The 19480-nt window shown below is 45.8% G+C and overlaps 1 protein-coding gene across 1 annotated transcript in view; it reads left to right on the top strand.

Annotated features, from left to right (window-relative positions):
- Nucleotides 1-19480, top strand: part of LOC144143044 (A disintegrin and metalloproteinase with thrombospondin motifs like) — a 52625-nt gene that overhangs the window by 13142 nt on the left and 20003 nt on the right. The window contains exons 4-8 of the mRNA XM_077674865.1: nt 4118-4256; nt 7943-8100; nt 10718-10789; nt 12704-12834; nt 12924-12973. Coding sequence (XP_077530991.1) covers nt 4118-4256; nt 7943-8100; nt 10718-10789; nt 12704-12834; nt 12924-12973 — 550 coding nt within the window. The remainder of the gene's footprint in view (nt 1-4117; nt 4257-7942; nt 8101-10717; nt 10790-12703; nt 12835-12923; nt 12974-19480) is intronic.

Genomic DNA, 19480 nt, shown 5'->3' on the forward strand with positions numbered 1-19480 from the left:
CTCCCACAGACTGCCGTCTGCTACGGGCCAGCTCTTTTGGCTTTTTCATCTCTGTAGACACCATGGACACAGGCTGGAAAAGCGAACGAATGACCTGGCCGCATGTGTGCGGCCTGGCCTTGCCCTTTCGCGGTGTACGTAGCTGCAGGGCTGCAGTTGGTATCGGCGGCGAACTCGCAGCCGCGTGGGGAGAATCCTGCGCTTGTTCCCTTTGGTGCACCGCGCACTGTTTATCCAAAAAGCGCGGTCTCAGATGTGGCCCCGCTGGTGCCGGGTGTTATTTTGCGGTGGTTGTAATTCCTACTACCGGCGGCATGTGAAAAAAGACATTTTCAACCGACACAGAACCCGTGCACAAAACGCGCCGGATCGGATCGCTTTATCAGCGGCGATGAACGTGAAGGCGAAGAGCAAACCAACGCTGCACTCGATCAGCGAGAACCCGTGTTCTGACAAGCTGCACCCATGTGTTGCATTCAACACTGACGGGAAAGCGTTTGTTTGCACTTGTTTGGATAGTCGTAAAATGTCCGAACACTCCGGCACTCCGCTAGCAGATCAGCCGGCGAGACATTTCGGAAAACATTTGACAGATGGCGCCGTATGCATTAGTGTGTCGCTACGCAAAACTGATGAGACGCTCTACTAAAACTCCCATCGCGGTGTCACGTAGCGGGACGCAAAAATTTAGTGTTTAGCGTATGCAAAGGCCACAAACGCTGTACTAAAACTCTATTAGCAGCAAAATAGCGTGCGTATGTGAAACCGCTTGCGTTTACAAAGCTGCACGCCGAGCGCGTACGTTTCAAACCTAGTGACATCGTTTAAATACACTGGCAAGCACAGTGTAACGTAGTCAGATATCAACCGTATGCTCAGGCGACAAGCAAGAGCTTGTTTTATGTGGGGCGGAGATTGCGCATAAAGGCCCGTTCGCACTTGCGACGAAAGCGAGTGAGAGCGGCAGGAATTCCGTCGCTTTGTCGCGCGACGATCGTTTTTGTCGAATGGTCAGGACAAGTTTTGGTTGCGCGACAGAATTCCCGTCGCTTTCGCTCGCTTTCGTCGCAAGCGGGAATGGAAAGTTCTGCCGCTGCCGTCTGCTACGCAGCTCGGAGGTAACCGCGCGATCTGCTCGGGCCGGATGAACGCGCACACTCCCGCACGGCAGCGCCCCAAGCGGCAGACGGCCGCGTACATCGCTCCCGGCCCCCGCCTGGAGCCCGCCATCGGCACACTAGCCAGTATATTTCAGGCACTATAATGGAGGAAAGATTTTTTGCTTCCGATGAACCTAGTTCTTTGCCCCTGTGTTTTTAAATACGTGAAGTGGTTAGCACGTCGTCCTCACGCAGCTCTGTATCGTCGTAGCATCGCTGATTGTCCGAACGAAGCTTGCAGCGAAGCCAATGCAGCGACCGAAGCTGTGTGTGTGTGTGTGTATCGCCTCCTGTGTGTTGTGGACGCGTTCGTTTCGCGATGAAATGCGACATTGTACTTCTGCGGGTGGATAGTGCTTCCCATGTTCTGGATTATCTTTCTCGAACGACGTACCACTCAACCTCGCATGGGGTATGTGTAGTGTGCCTGGCTAAAAGCCTTCTCGCTTGCGCGCCAGAGTTGTGACTTGCTGCTCGTCCCCGCAAACCGGGTGTGAGGTGAGTGCCGTATTTACGAGGGGCAGGAGGAGGCAACTCATCGTCTGTCAATCGCGGTTCAGACTTGCAACGTATGTTGTGACGTTGCGTTCGTTCGAAACGCATCTCTGGATTGTTTTGAAGTTGAATAAAATGTACGCGTCAAACCCGGGCATTCGGCTCAGGGCGTTCTCTGCGATTGCACCAACGAAGTGCCACGGGACTTTCTTTATGGTACGTACTCACGTAAGATAAAATCCACGTCGTGTTATGGCCGTGTTGCATTCAATACAAACGGTTAAGCGTTTGTTTACACTTGTTTCGTTTGTCGTAAACTGTCAAAGCACTCCGGCACTCCGCTGGCAGATCAGCCGGCGAGCCGACGCTGAGCAGACGACTCATCTCTTTGCCGGAAGTGCGTGAAAAAGCCGCCCAATAGCAGGATGTCTAGGTCATGACGAACATCTGGGAATCGATGATGTAGACATGTGAAGATGGCGGCGTCCAAAAACACGAAGGAAAGGGTGAGAAAAAAGCGACAAACTTTGCAACAAAAGTGTGAGCTTTCCGCTGCGCGTAAAAGAGTAATACTTGGCACAGGTGACGTTGGCGACCCAATCTAGCGATTGCGCTAGTTCATTTAGTGTGCTCAAAATGCCTTTCAGGGCCCCTTTAAAGGGTCCGTGCAGACAAAACGCAGGTTTGGTTCATTTTATTGATTCCCCCGTTACAATAACACAGACGCCATTTTGAGCTTTAACTTCACTCAAATCAGGTTACGATTAGGTTGCTAAGTTCCTAAGGTTCCCAAAGTTAAGATTAGGAAAAAAGGAAAGATCCATGCGACTCACTACATCCTTTTCCACAATAGAACCTGTATCGATCTGCTGAGGCCTTCAATAGCAAACGCAAGTTAGGCAGGGCTTACAAGCTAGCAGGACGAGCGAGCTATTTACGCTTAGGTTTAATGCACACTCTTTGTATAGCCGTGAGAGTAGTAGTATAAACAATGGAAGTTACGAACGCATACGTAATAATACAAATAGTGCGTACTGCGCGCAGAATGCCGGTTACAGCTGCACATGCGTCCGGCGTGTTGAGCTTATACTGGTCAACTGGCATAAGCAGCATTGCCTTCTGCGACTCTTGCGCATGCGCAATGTTGCATGAAATTAGTACTATCAACCGTAATAAACGTTATCCATCTACAAATCTGCACGAACAAAGAGAGGGTGGACAGCGTTCCCGAGCGCTGTGGCGGCGCCATATAGGAGGACTGACAGCAAACAAGGCGTTCGCCGTCCGCTATAGCAGACCGCATACTTACGCTCGCTTCAGTACTTGCTCTGTATACGATATCGCAATCGTCACGAAAGAGGGAGTGAGATATATATTTAGAGACAGAGAGAGATAGTAAGGGCATTTATTGCGAAAAGGAATGAGAAGGAGTCGTTATTCCAAGGCCACTTGAGCATTCCCAGCCTCAACAGCCCTCAACAGCAGAAGGCGCCTATCATTGAAGTCGCAGCTGCTTAGAGCTCTCTCCCAAAGTTCGTAAGGCAAAAAGGAGGAATGCACACGTCACGAAACACACGACTCAGTAGAAGAATCAAAATTAGGGCTTGAATTGTTTAATTTCTTTGTGAATAAAGGATCGTATTGGGCGGGGAAACGCCGGGGCACTATAAAACACCAAATATTTCGAACACAAGAAACTTTTTTTTTTCTGCATAGCCCCTTTTGTGCCTTTTGCGCGCTGCCATTACGGGCAGAGTTGGGAGGCAAACAATAATTGCTTCTTTGAAACAATTCTGAATAAAGTATATTCTCTTTCCCTTTTCTCTAAAGTTATTTCCAAATGACGTTGCTTTACTTTGTCCATTTCAGCTGTACATTTTCGGCCATTAGCACACTGCTATTGAATCTCAGCATTCACACAGGGTGATTCGTACCACTCATTGAAGACGCGTTGTCGCTCACGCTAACGGAGCTACTAACGCGACAACCTACCCACGCAATCTCGTATCGACTTGACACTGAGAAAATCTTACCTTTTGAAAAACGGCCTGTCACTGTGTGAACAAACTCGGTTTCGAACTGCATTCTAGCACCGTGTGTTGACACGTCCTTTACTTTGGCTTCGACGAGATTACCGTCCACACCCCGACAGACTCGTTTTATTCAGCGTTCTAACTATCGGAATTTCAAAACAACTGTACAGGTGCGGCTGAGGAATACGCAATAAAGTTCGAAAGGCAATAATTGGCAGCATTAATAAGGAAGGGTTGTTGCAGCATCGAGTCTTGTAACTATATTTTCTGCGCTGAAACCCACCGATGCGGGACAGTTTGCTTATACACTGTAGCGTCTGTTCAGGCAAATTCAGTCTGGTTATGCCGGAATTTCAATGCTTCCAAAATTATGAGTAACGTTTTGGTGTTTTCTGGCGTCAACTAACCTTCACGCACAATTGGTTTTAGAGAGGCTTGGTTGGGCCACGCCACCGAATTGGACCGATGCCTGCATTGGAAAGGAGTGAAGAAAGCGTTGTTCCCCACATCATTCACGAAATTGAGGAAGAAGAAATGATGGATAAGTCTCTGAATATAGAGGCAAATGGTAAGAAGTCTCTTCTAACGGCATTGATAGCCCGTTATGGGATATTCTTTACCCTTAGCATAGAGAGAATCGTTAATAATTGTTACGTATAACGTTTTCAAGCCACGGCAAATCATTTTGCCGTGTATCCGGCATAAATAATGAAATTATAGTTTTGCAAAGGTAAGAAATTGTGCAAAATTACTTCAGGCGAAAATGTTTAAATAATGACTAATACGGAATTATGTTGTGACAGTCATCGGTAGTCTACACGGCAGATTTCACAATATATTCAATTCTACTTTATGTTGAAGCTACGTGACTGGGCCTAATTTTTTGACAGAGTTGGCTCACCAAACAAAAATGAATAAGCGCCGCAAATTTAGGACTAGGAAACGCGAAAGGATGTGGGCTAACTCACGACTAATTTTAGTCCAGGAGTTAATAAATAAAATAAATGAGACATAAATAATTGCGGTTCCTATGTGCAATTACTTTTGAGTGACACCCGACTTTCCTTTCTTTTTCTTTTTGTGCATACGTCTGAGCATCTTCATCGGTGGCATGCTGACGCGGGAGTGTTATTTCGCAGGGCACACAAGAACTGTTAAATTTATGTTAGGAAAATGCTTCGAGGGACCTGTTTTATCATAGAGTTTCATACTAATATATACTAGAGGGAAATCTCGCGCTGCATTCGCGGGCCGCCGTGGGCCGCGCCATTGCAGCTAGCGACGTTCCTTGCCTCCTTGGCTTGGTTAGCCACATGGCTTCTTTTTCGTCTTGAAGCCAAAAGGGGTAACATTGTTTTTTTTTGTTGATCTTTCATGTAGCTTCTAAATAATCCCTGGGAAATCAATCCTTATGGAGCTTTAATTTTATAATAACAGAACAAATTTGATTAATTTTCTGCAGTAATATTGTCGCATTTTTGCAGCCAAAGGCAACTTTTCAGCCTGTTCGTGAGCCATGCCAAGGACAAGTGGAACGTGCCTGCCCGGTACATGACGGAACGCTCGCTGAAGCGCGGCTCCCCTAGACAGTGGCGCCGGATTTCAATCTAGTATATATTAGTATGAAACTCTATGTGTTTTATGCACGTGTTAGGCATGCTTCCAATGCTGATGACAAGGCTAAACCAGAGAACTGCAGTTGCAACACTGCTAAGTTGCAAGCATGGTAGAAACCTTCAAAGGCTGTTTGTTTCCTGGAGTTTCAAGTACCTTCATCTTATCCTATTTGAGCGCATACCCCAGGCAGTAAAACACCTGAAATTTGTACTGGCGGAGTGATGCCTAATATTAGTCAGTACGCGTTGGCTTTATAATACAAAGACAATATTGTTTTTTTTTTTGCGCTTTGCTAAGGCTGCAGAATAACGAGAGAGAGTGCTACAATGCGTCTCGGCACAATAAATACTTCCTTGAGCATCAGTAAAGCACAGGTCACTTGTATGTTTCGGAAAAAAACTGCTTCTTTATTGCACGTCTTATTGACCGCGCAACAAAATTTAGCCGGATGACAAACCAGTAGGCAGAATGACCATTGTGTGTATGTAGCATTAACTTGTAATAAAAATTGATATTTAATAAGACGACCCAACATATAAAACACGTACTCATCCGGATTGTGCCAGTGACAATGACGGCAGCTGTTATAAGCTCACGGCTATGCAACAATCCTCATGAGGCCGCGGACCATATTTTACAGTGGACTTACGGTAGACACAAACGAGTCGGTGGGCGTTAGAAAACAAGACCATTTATTTTAACAGCAGAGCTATTTAAGCTTGAGATTCATGCATAAAAGTTAGCAAAAGAACACAAAAAGCTCCCTCGATTGGAGGCGCCCAGCACGACCTTCGCGCACTGCATTTACCAAAACATACCAAGTGCACTAGAGGGTTTGCCTCGTAAGGAGCGCCAGGTGTTGTCCAGGCTCCTTCGTGGGCTTGCGCCATGTGAAGGGCTCTTGCCGTAGTCGAAGTCTTCTTCGGCCTGGCAGACGTGTACCGCTTTGGTCGCTACATGACTCGCCCTCGTAGAACCGGAGGCCGTTGTGTTGCACACGTGACATTTTTCCATCAGTTGAGATTGGGAGTCCCGGGGCGGGATCGTAGCGACGGGGAAGCCCTAGGTGGGTGGGAGAAATGAGACGTAACCGAGCTTGACCCGGTGGGCGCCGACGACGTCTTGGCTGCCTTTAATTTAGGAGTCACAGTCTTGGGTTGCCGCTCGCCGTACGAGGAACGTGCAGAAACTTGCTGTTTCAGCCCCCTTTCTCCTGGAAACCGCTGGGAGTGAGACGAGAAGCTAGGTCTACCCACAGATTTTCTGTTTCTCCAGCTCTGAAGCCACTAGTGTAAGCTGTGCTAATTTTTTTCTCTCTCGCCTTCCTTCGCCTGTTTGTAGTCCGCGGCAAACGTGGGGAACATGGCTGGCATCACCTTTGAACGTACCGGCGTTATGTTCCTGGCTATCCGCTTCCATGATGATGACCCTAAGTGAATGGCATCTACCCATTCAGAGGGCCGGCCAATCATCAGTGGTTAAAAAATATGTGGACAATGTTCATGTGATGTTCTGCATTACTTTTATTGAGGCCCGAATATAACAAGCCAGGTAGATCCGCCACTTATAAGAACAGCCGTCAGACGGTCACGTATAATTCAACCGTTTTAATTTTGCTGTGATGTAAACAACCCCACCAACAATTAATTCGTACTAATTCAACTGCTTTGGCCAAGTACGAGTTCAACTGCCATGAGAATCTCATGACCAAAACCAAATTTTAGTTTTGCGGAGACATAGCGGCATTGCATTTCCAAGTCATTGTAGGGCGGGCGCTTGCTGTTACACCTAGGGATCTCTAGTGGTTAACTTGGAACAATGCCGCAATCTTCTTGATCAGCTGCTACAAAGATCTTGGTGCCTGCTCTCGTGGGCCTCGTTTCCAGCGCTTACATCGTGGGTTCTATTCCAAACAATTCTTGCTTCCTTCGTTTTGAAACTTTATTGTACTAAAATATTTAAAAATGTAAAACAGTTTTACGGACATATTTTGTAAATAAAGGTGCTTTTGCACCTTCTACACCCGTTTAGGTTCGCGGAGGAGCCAATGACCACGCTTACCCAAAGTTCGGCATGCCGTAAGTGCCGTCCTGCCCAAAGTTGGAAAGGGAATGTCGTGTCGCCGTGAGCATACCAACCACCAGTTTCCACACCCGCAGTCAGGAGTTAGTTCAATCACACTAACAACAGCAGTTTGAAGGTATAGTATCGCTTCAGAAATTCTCATCGGCAGAGACGGCAGCATACCCACGCACATTTACGTTTCCACGCTAATTTAGCAGAAATGCTCATACCTTCTGACACGATACATGTAAGGGAACCTAATGTTCTTTCGTAACTTTAGAGTCAGCCTATAGTTTGGCAATAGTTGTGTACGGGTTGCTCCAAAGTTACGAAAATTCAAAAGTTTTTTTCAACTGAAATTACTCCAGTCGGATTGCTGAATGAAGAAACGGTCTTTTTATTTAGTACTCACTACACACTTGGTAAATTTACCTTTTTTCTCAGAAGAGTCCTGAAAGCACGTGTTAAAAAGGCGAAAAAAAGACGCTTACGGTCAAAAAGAGTTTTTAAAAACAGGTATTACTTTTTAACTCGTGTAATAAACTTTATCTCCCCAATAATGTTTTATTGCAGATCATCAAAAGCTTGTTAGTGAGAGGCAAAACCGAGTGCCATACTGGGGGCCCGCAGTTGTACAGGTGGAAATATTCATAGTTACGGATGAACGCCATTACCAACACTTCCAAACAACAGAGCAGGTGTTGTCATATTTATGCGTGATGGTAAATGCAGTAAGTATGTTTTTAAATATCCATTATAACTTGGCAAACCCCCTTACGTTCTGTCCCCCAATCTTTATTATTACGTTTATCGCACCTGTTTTAAAAGCCGATTTCCTTTCACGTAGACTCTGCTGCTTCCCCAAAAACACTCTTGTCGTACCTGTGTCAGTGAAGGTAAAGCACAGACAGGTAAACAAGGTTTTGAATTTTAAACATAATGGCAGATTTCGCTAACGTGTCGGCAGTGCTTCGCGTTTAATATCTGATGGGCACACTTAAGACAAGAGTAACGATACGAGCCATATTCGTCTTATCTAAAGGCGGGCTTCGGCAATGTGCTCAGTAAGCAATCCCCTGCAGAATGAATAATGCCGGGTGCGTTGAGATGATTAAAATACATCGTCTAATGGATATCTAACCGCGACAATTAAAAAATTTCTTGGCGGTAACTCCTGATACCACCACTGTCGGCCGTGAAAGAAATTCCGAAGTCTCGGTCTTTTATTGACTCCTATTAAATATCGGAGTCCTAGACCTGCCGGAGTGGTGGGGAGAATAAACAGTCGCCTGTTTATTCTGGGCGCTTTGAGAGGATGATGCGATGCTCCCGACTTGCGCGAACTAACTCTGTGGCCTGCAGAAGAAGGCCGTGTATAACACCGCGTAGAGAGACGATCAGATTGCAAAAAAACTGCAGGCTTGCCTTCCTAATCCTAAATTAGGAGTTTCTTGTAATCTGCCGGCGGTGCACCAGGAATGGACAGGACAATATTAAAGTCCCCCTGGAGGTACAGGTGGTTGCAACACAAAAAGGTCTGTCGATTTTAGGCCTGCTCATCTATTCCGAGGATAAAAATGAACAGATGGTGCCACCCCTCGAAAACGTATCACAGGAGAAGCTTCGGTTGATTACAACAGTAACAAATACATTTCTGCAATAAGCACAAGGACACCATCCGCATTGCTCGAGCCTCCGTCCTATATGGCGGAACGTACTTCTCACCGCACACACGGCTAAGAAAAAATATACCGACAAATAAAATGTACCATCCGAAAAGACACGACAGCCTAGTGGTGATATCATTCACTGGTTTACTCCGCCACACGAGGCTCTCTAAGAAGGTCGATGAGTCTAGAGACGACAGCTTCTGGACTCAACCAGAACGCATGCATCACACAAATCACAAGGACTCCATTGTTCCTAACATGAGCCGATCGAACAAAATATCGGACGAATAGCTTCGAACAGCGGAATCCGCACACCATCTCACAAAGTACGTCTTCACTGTCATCACAGGTGCACAAGACCACCTTTGAAAGCTATAAAGCTAAAGTACGTTTTCTCCGCTACTGTGGCCCACAAGTACTCACCACTATACTAGTCAAGGCTAGCTACAACCACTTTGGAAATAACAAGGACGGATCCAAGTATATGCGCCACAATGGCACAAGGCAAGGCTGGTTCTAGCTCTAGCCGTGACCGAAGCTACCCATTATCTGGAAAACGATTGTAGCTTGTAATGTAGCTCCGTGACGTCCTCGCCACAGAACCGCCATAGCAATTCTATACGAAGAAATTTCGCACTGTGGTGCTCGCACTCCACGCTTTTAACGATGACCTGTCTCCGTCTGCATCACGCGATGTAAGGACCCACCCTGTGTACATTTCACCGCCGCTTTTGGTACACGCCGCGCAGTCCAGCACGGCGTCGACCCCTGCCTCAAACATGAGACCCTTGTGTCCTCGGCCCTCCGCGGCAGGAGCAACTCAACCGTCAACGCGTGCCACAGAGGTCGTGGTTATAGCTTAGCGGGTATAACCGTCCACTTCCGTACCCGAGGGTGATATTCTGCGAGACGGCACCAGTCAGCCACAGCACACGGGAGATAACATCACCTCCGCCTCGGTGAGAAATGCAACCCCAACCTCCGTCTTCTGCAAGCGATGCTTTGAGGGCGAAGCATCGCTCTTCTACCTGCATCATTTTGAAAGCCTCAACGGCTGTCAGCATCGAATCAACGTGGTAACACCGCCACATGACCTCTGTGGCCCAGCGCAACGGCATTATTGCCAGGTTTCCAGCAAGGACAAAGATTTACTGATGAGACAAAAACGACCGAGCGCGCTATCGGTATTTTTAAACTGCAAGCCGTCCGAGCTCTACGCAAGCCCAGAATAATAGTGCACCGTTGCGTGGGCTGTGGTGTTCAAGTAGAAACTTTCTTAACCATCAGACAGCCCTTCGTACTACGCAGGTAACAACGAGAGTGGAAAATGTGATTTTTCAAAAACTCGTAATTTCCGAAGAAAGAAGACGTTACAAAGAAACGTATAAAAGCTATTGCTGGAGTCCATAACTTCCCATAGTGGGCCCTTAGATTTTTCAAGAGAAATATCCGCTTCAGCATGTTTTAGATAATAAATGTATTGTGTTATGCAGGCCTCTTAAGTCCCAAGAGAAATGGCCGGCAGCCCAAACTGTTGTGGTTAAACGAATATCCAAAAGCGCTCTACAACCACTGGTCCTACGAAGCTTGCCTACTGATTTTGAATGGAACGCTTTAATTGCCGCTGCTTTTTGCTCTCATTGCCGCTGCTTTCCTTAACTTTGGTTTCATTTTGCAGGCCAACCTTAGATTCAGCGCAGCCAAGGGCCCCGAAATAAGGCTCGTACTGATTGGCTTGGAAAAAATCAAAGTAAGATTTTTCAACCACTAATGCTAAAATTCTCCAAGCCAGTTTGTTTTTTTAATTCACTTCGTCCATGCGCAAAACGTCGTGACATTAATTCCCCTTTGTATATTTCTCCGTTGCGTCCGCAGATCATGCGCTAATATTTAACATACTAGAGATGACGTTAAAAAAATTTACGTGAACTCAAGTTCTCATCAACTATAAGTCAATTGCAGCAGTATTTATTTGCTCACATTTTTAACTGTACTAAATACAGTACAATTTGTGCATCCAGATGGAGGTAAAAAAGCTTCCAGGTAAATTATTAAACAAAATTTGCAACTAGCCTTTAGAAGATTTGCCTATTTTGTTTCACAATATTGAAATTACGTACTTTCTATAGAATATTACTTAGCGGTACCATACAAGCCACGATGAACCATGAGTAAGAAGTTATCAACGCGGTAGACAGTCAAAATGGAGCACTTTACGGAAATGGAGCCGCTCAGGCGACTTAAAACACAAAAGGCCATATAGCCAGGAACCTCATATTAAACACGCATAGGCGCAATAACGTATTGCTTAGAGGGATTCATTTTCATTAGTGTATGCTTATATGTCAAATAGGCTCTATACGGACTCAAGAAAAAAATACGCCTAAAGTTCCAGTCCCTATGTATGAGTGCATACGTCTTCTGCATGTTTGAAACTTGTATTTTGTCTTCATGGCGCCTTTATTCACATGTGTGTCGCAGCTTGACAATGACGCTTACGAATAGAACCCATGATCCCAGTATCATACTGATGTCACAATTGGCGTTATGAGGAGCTGCAGCAGCTGCTCACGAGAACCATGATAATTATACATTTCGTGTGGCCAGTAACTTTTTGTGTGGCTGAAGTAAAATTAAGCGTGTACTGTGGCTGCTAACTTCAGACACTTCTGTGCTGGAGTGACAGTTTCGTTCAAAATTCGTCATACTATGAGGGAGAATCAATTTGGAAAAAGATGTGTCCGGTACCCATCCGTGCCTTGGAAACAACTAGGGTAATTTGCCATACGAGTGGGCGTGCTGAACGTTTTTTTTCGATACCGTCTGTATTGCTATTGTTTTCTAACAACCATGACACTAAACGAAGGCATAAATATCATTCTCTTTTCAAGAATGCTGACTGCAAATAGAACTGCAGATATCCAAACAGCAGAGGTTACAGTTCATGTAGCATAAAAGGTTTTGCGTACCATCTTTGCTCTAAGTGTACAAGTGATCTCGCTTTGAGGCCGCATAATATCATGTTTTTCTTCAGGATTGAGCGTTTGGCTGTGGCGCAGGCTAATACACAAATGCAGCAGAAGTGGTTATGAATGGACACACCATAAGTGATGACTATGAGAGAAATATAGATTTTATTTGCATATTTTAATCACCTCCGCCCATTTCTGATACTACCTGCAGAGGCTCTTAGTTTGACTGTTGTCACCTCTTCTGTTCTGGCAAGGTTCAGTGATATTTGTACACTGTACAGTTTACTAGCAATTGTTACGGATATTAGTACTTTATAATGCTTTAGAATGCTGAAGTTATTTTTTATTTATGGTTAGTTGTAGGAAATTAATACAATGTCGAGATCATAAAGCTTGTTCTAGTTTTGCTGGTTTAGTCCTATTGAGAGTTTTTTGTACGCGTCAATTATATACTCTTGCGGAAATTCGGCATAATTTTTTTGATAATTTGTAGCTTTTCTTTTGTGACAGGCGTTTATTTTTATTGGTATTCTCCATTAGAACATTTTCAGCAGCAATTTATGAAAATACCGTGTAAGAAAGAAAAGAAGTCAGTCGTTTCGTGACTCTGAAATGAGACCGTTTGTCTTAAAGTCGAACCTTGGATCACATTGATAATTTAGCTTCTTGTATTTTTTCCCAATGTGTACTAGGGAAAGAATTTCGATTCGCGATCCGACGATAATTACCTCTTTGATGAAGGAGGCCTGAAAGGGTTCAAAGAGTACGCAGTACAGAAAAGAAACGAGTTCGGTAAACCGGACGTTGTTTATTACATGAGCGGGTAAGTGTTTACCACCCGCACAGGATTTCTCTCATCCCCACGTCATCGTGTTGCCCTCTGGAGACCACGTTCGCCGAATATGTTTTCAGAAAGGACGTAACGACGCTACTTGACGGCAAATACTCTACAAGGGGATTGGGTAAGCAAAGCTCGACTTTTTCAAACTTTTGTTTTCAGTGCGTCAGAACAGAACGGCCTGGGGTGCTGAAGTATCAAAAGCAGTAAGCGGAGCCGAAGAGTTATGATGAAATTCATTGAAAGCTATTTTGAGGTAGAGTGTGTAGAGCCATTAAGATGTTGCCAACAGTTGTAGTTTTGTATTCCTCCGGCCAAAAATTCATTAATTGGAAGACTGCGGGTGTACAGGTCCGCGCAGATGTAAACGGTGCACGGGAGCGGTAGCCGAACTGCATCGCTGCGCCGCGTATGCGCGCCGACGGGAACCATGGAGCGCCGGTCAAAGAGTTTGTTCGCACTGTTCCCGCCGCCCCATCTGATATGTTTAATCGCCGCTGTGCCGGCGTGTCATGCTCGGCGAGATGGTCTTCAAAAGGCAGCGCTGAGCTACAGGGGGGCGCTGGTTGCATTGCCGCTCGCATGTATCAGCGGCGACTGAATCCGCTGCACATGAGCTGGACGAAGCTGCGCGCGCCCGGAAACGTGCCTTGTTGCCCGATGTAAAGAACGGCATAAAATTTTAGGCCGCTGCGGTTTTCCATAACATGTCATTGCGATATAATTAATTTAAGCCGGCCACAAAATTGATTGATTGTAGGGTTTAACGCGCCGACGCAACGCAGGCGATGAGGTGCGCCATAGTGGAGGGCTCCGGATTCATTTTGACCACCTGGGGAACTTTAACGCGCGCCGAAATCTCGTACACACTGGCGTTTTTTCCTTTTTTGCTTTTCGCCCCCATCCGAAAAGCGGCCGTCGCGGCCGGGAATCTAACCGGCAACAAAATTGCCACGTACAATTAGAAAGCACATTCACAGAACCTTTCGTTGTTCGGAACAAAAATCTCGCTTACGAGATTTCTTCTGTAATTTCAGGTTTGTTCCAAGTTATTGCTGCCGGTCAGTCCAGGTTTGTTCGGAAGACACAGAAATAAGAAATGTCCTTGTGGTGGAAATTATGTATAAGAGAACACCGTAAAGGATAGGTGTAATCGTGGCCTGCTATTACAGTGGGCCTCATAGGGTGCATATTTTGTTGTCGCATCTATCGTTTGAAATGCGCAAACGCCTTTCCTTCTTGCCCCAGCCTGTGTCCACTATATAAATAGGATGCTCCTTCTCAACTTTCCCTACACCCAACTGCCCTTCACACCCCCTCAGTATGACCCCTTTACTGGGAGTGCCATCCACCTAACATGCCACCACACCAAAGCTAGCATATCACTTCCTGGGAAGACTGGTTGAACGCGGATCAACTAATGGACGTGACGTCGATGCAAAAACTCCTGGCAGCCCACTGCCTTTGGGTTAGTGAGGGACTCTGGAAGATTTGCGGACCGGCCGTCTCCTAATAAAGATTAGAGGACGGCCAAGCAGCCTGGACTGGGGCTGCCTAGAAAGCACCGGTTTTTCTTTCCCTGTCTCTCTCTCTCTCTCTCTCTCTCTCTCTCTCTCTCTCTATGCATGAATACCACATTTATAATGCTTTATCGCGCTCATAACAGCAGCGCATACAATGTGCCGCTACTCAGAAAGAATGTGGCAATGCTGTGTGTTGTTGAAATGCATCAGACTCGCTTCATACAACAGCACTTTCTATTAAAGTTGGTGCTTTAAAATGGAGCGCTTGTAATGCCAAATCAAATTTTTATAGGCATGAAATCGACCTAAGACTTATTTTTCGTACGCAGTGCTTTAGAAGGGTCTTTGGCACCTCACCACATCTAGCATAGTTCGACATCAGGGGGCCAGCTAGTTGGTAAACCATAATGCTCACAATATAAATAACGGGCAGAATAAATGACAGCAAACAGTGCTTTTTCGTTCTAATTTTCCATGAGTTGTTTTTATTTTGTGCTATGAGCATTATTCGACCAACCCGCATGTTGTTTTCAAAACCAATGCAATAAAACGCTTGATTCAGTATCGCTTCGGCACCGTGCCTGTTCCTATAGCCCAAAAAATAATATGCGCAGTAGCACAAGCACCGGCAGAACACTACTAAGAACCCAAGGTCTAATGACGTTGTTTAACGGCACAGAGTCTACCACAGACGAACGCTCAGGTTATCACTGACCTGCGAGTATCGCGTTTTTTCCCCATCAATGTTACTCCAGTAGCAGCTACGTTGAAAGAAAGAAACTCGGGCGCTAAACAATCTCCAAGGCGATCGTAGCTGAATAGCGCAACCGCACATTGGTCGCAACGGCTCCATGCAACTATCGATGCTCGTGCAAGTATCGCACTTTTCCGCCAAATGCGCCGACATGAATGGCGATAGCACAGAGAATACACCCTGCACTCGACCACGCCTCCTTCGCGCATTTACCATGTACTACGCCGTGAGCGTAATCACAAGCCGAATGAGGTAGTACGTCGATTTCTGCGCCCCGATTCCAACAATCATCTTCACCTCACTATATTCGCCATATCACAGCACGGCACGGGTGATCTCTGGCACATTGGTACACGCATTGCTGATGGCAACCCGACTTGTAGAAGAGTAAGTGAAGAACGAACGATGGCAAACTTTGTCATCGATTCTTCAGGAGATGGATCAGTGTCGTCGTGGTCACCGTTTCTCGCCGTCCGACGAGGGCTTGGCACTGCGGCTTCACGCGTGGGCTGGCTCAGGACAGCACGCAACGTGAAGCCGAGCGCTAGCAGACCGGTGCTGCACTTGGGTTACGTAATCGGCCATGACAACGTAACACGCGGATAGCATCCAAGCCGAGAGCGGAAGAAACTGGGGCGTACACTGAAAAAGAAACTTGGCACACAGCGCCGCATTCGGGCTCGAGGCGTGCGGACAACTTTAAAGTTATCCGGGCGAGGCGTGGGGACAGTTTTAGAAGTTATCCGCCGAGGCATGCGGATATGGACAGCCGGAAAGAAGGACGGCAGATCGTGCTGTTTTCTGCCCTTCAGCTAACATGGCAGTGGTCATGAGCTGTAGACGCGAAGGCATGACTAGAATGCGCAAAGATACGATGACATATGTAACAGAGGTGGCCGAAGACTATCGTTTTTCGACAACACTTGCAACACAGCAGAGATGCGGCCATTTTTTTCATAGGTTTCTATGGGAGCTGGGCGGTATCAAACGGCTCAGATGGAATTATAAATAAAATTTATTATTGAAGTTCGATTTAACGGGATCTCACTGTACAGTTTAACCTTGTTATAACGAACACTGATATATCGAATTATTGGCTATAGCAAAATAAATACGAACTTTGGTAGGCCCCGCTTCATTTCAATGACACTTATTCTTTTATAGCGTAAGTGAAACTGTGAGAACCGCGCACACTATCGGAAATAACAAAGAAATATTTGACCGGTAGGCTGACAAGCTACTTGGAAAAACTTCCGGCGTCCGAAACTGCAGAAGTAGAAAAGGCCCGTTTGCTCGTGCACCCTGTGGAAAACTTCATCCTGCTCATTGTTGTGTATAGCCAGCAGACAAAGCTCTCATCTTTCCTCGAAAAACAGGAACGAAGGCATGTTTTGTCGAATGAACTTTATTCTGTTGTAATTTCCCGATTCACTTTCTGGTTCATTGAACTTGAAATGCCACAAGGAGAAAAATAAGGGCTACCTTGTTTATAGTAAGTTCGCAGATTAGAATAATGCGCTTCCGTATCATGGAATTTTGCGCGAGCCAGATTACCGAGTTGCTTGAACCGATTTTCAACTCTACTGTTACAACGAATATCTGATATAAAGAACTAAATTACTGTCCCGAAAGTACTTCGTTACAACGAGGTTCGACGGTAGTACAAATTATTGTGCTGCGGTTTGTACACCTTTATTAGTTTTCGTCATATATATTTATATTTGTCCAGTATAATAAAATAAATGCTCTCTCTTGGCAGTTTTTAATTTCCCTGAGGCACAAATTCTCACTTTCATTTGGAAAAAAACACCTGTTTCCTAAACAGCAGTTGTATACAGATGGCCTAAGCGAATATTCTTTATAGTACGGAAGGCAAATAATTAGGTTGTTTTGTGTTGCGGGTTTTTAGATGGTTGACACAGATATTTCAGTAATCATGCTGAAAACTCCACCTTTATAAACTTTCGGGCCGCTCTAGTGCCAGCTGGGTTACACGGACCAAATCAGAGAAACGTCCAAGAGAACAGACATTTCTAATCACACCTGCCGGAAGTTCCCCGTGGCCCCCTTGCCTAAAGACCTCCCCAACCTCCACCTATGCTGGCGCCAGGCACGAACAGATTTCATATGCCGCACGTTCTCCTCCAAGAAAAACACAGTGTACGTGGGCGCAGCCGACACGATCTAAGGAAGGGCGCAGGGTGGCTGTAGTTCTAGACTCAGAGCTCCATATGATCACCTGCGTCTCGCTACGTCATTGCACGATGACAGAAGCAAAGGGGCTAGATGTCGCTGTGGCAGGGGCGGAAGGCCTGTGGACGGGCCGGTCATTTACAATAATTTCCAACTCGAAAGAAGCCTGTCGACACCTTTTGAAGGGACGAATAAGCCAATGAGCACTCCGTGTACTCCGCCAGGCTGAAGGCGGCAAACCCATCACCCTAAGCATCCACCCGAGATCTAACACAGGATCTAGTGGGCCCCGGAGCCCTCGGAAATAAAGGGAAACACAACGGCGGACACGGTAGCTAGAGGTATACTACCAATCGAGTACCTGATGATTCTGACCTCGAAGAACCGAGGCCAGTCCCCCCGGAATACTTGGCCATATGACATACTACAGGGCTAACAGGAAAAGGTACCATCCGCCACCCGAATCTCTGAGTAGGGCCGACGACACAAACTGGAGACAAATGCAAATAGGCATGTTCCCAAACGTAAACATGTTGAGCAATCCGACTCGATAAGCAGACGCACGCCCACTGTGGTATCTAGAGAAACCCACCCTCTGCTACACGACATGGGAATGCCAAAGCACAAAGGCTGTCCCTAAAATCAGAAACCCGAATGCGGAGCCATGGGAGGTGCTGCTGGCCAGCGTCTGCTGTGAAGACTAGATCAGTCTGATTAAGCGGCTAGAAAAGCATTAGAGGCCGTTGGAGCCCTGGACAAGGAAACCCCATACAAAAATATTGTAAGGCCGGCTATAGAAAATCCTTTTTATGGTCGGCTTTAGCTATTTGGCCCAATATTCTTTAGACGTTTCTATGGGTGTCTTCAGCGAATCGTATCGCCATTCCTATGGGTGTCTTTAGCTTCTTCTATAGCCAGTTATGTGGTTGTCTTTAGATATTCGTATCGACATTCCTATGGGTGTCTTTAGGTTCTTCTATAGCCGGTTCTATGGTTGTCTTTAGCGATTCGTATCGCCATTCCTATGGGTGTCTTTAGGTTCTTCTATAGCCGGTTCTGTGGTTGTCTTTAGATATTCGTATCGACATTCCTATGGGTGTTTTTAGCTTCTTCTATAGGCCGTTCTATGGTTGTCTTTAGCTATTCGTATCGACATTTCTATGGGTGTCTTTAGCTTCTTCTATAGCCGGTTCCATGGCTTTCTTTAGGTCTTCTTTCGATATCGCTATGGCTATAGAAGAAGCTAAAGACACCCATAGGGATATTCATAGAAATGGCTAAAGACAGCCATAGAAATGTCTAAAGATAATTGGGCCAAATAGCTAAAGACAACCATAAGAAGGATTTTCAATAGCCGACCATACGATATTTTTGCATGGGCTACAGCCAGAAGAGAATCGCCACTACTTGAAACATAGCGACAGCAGCAGCCTCTGGGAAATTATTAACACGCTGCCATGCCGGCATATAGCCTTGCGGATCTCTAGAACTTCTCCTGTGGCACTTAGGTTGTGTGGCTATCTGCATTCTGTAATATATGCTCCATGAACACTTCAGCGATATAGGGGGAGTGCAAGGTTGCGACTGCAAACACGTCGCCAGTTTTCATTCACAAAAGGCTTAAACAAAGGCAAACAAGAAAAGCAAAACCAAGGGGTTTATTCATCCCACTCATTACATAAAGGGCTACTATCTACGCTACTTCGCCGCCAGTAAACTGTTGTTCACATACGCCAATCGAAACACACAGCACACGCATTCCAACACTCTGGCTCACGCTTACGTCATTCGCTCGACAGCCACACTACGTGGCACATTTTCCACGAACGCCCACTGAGACACATATACCTACAGGTGCTGGGTAGTCCACAGAAAATAGAACACTCAGAAGTCGTTCATTTCACTCAGTACTCAATGCACGAAGTTGCAAGTATGGTGGCTAAAATGGAAATGCACTCTTAATTAAACAATGAAGACGGTCGCACATAATGCAATTATAAAAAACGTTTTCCAAGTCCGTTCAATTAGTTCCTTGTACGTTTTCTCAGTTCGCGAAAAAATAATTATATTTGTCTCATCACCGCGGCGAAATCTTCACTTCTGTGTACATTGCAATGCCCATGTGGTGCAGGGTAGCTTGGAAACGTATTCTTGAACACCA

The sequence above is a fragment of the Haemaphysalis longicornis genome, unplaced genomic scaffold, assembly GCF_048455015.1.
Source record: "Haemaphysalis longicornis isolate Haplotype H1 unplaced genomic scaffold, Haemaphysalis longicornis Haplotype H1 scaffold_6, whole genome shotgun sequence".
In the NCBI taxonomy this organism is placed as follows: domain Eukaryota; kingdom Metazoa; phylum Arthropoda; class Arachnida; order Ixodida; family Ixodidae; genus Haemaphysalis; species Haemaphysalis longicornis.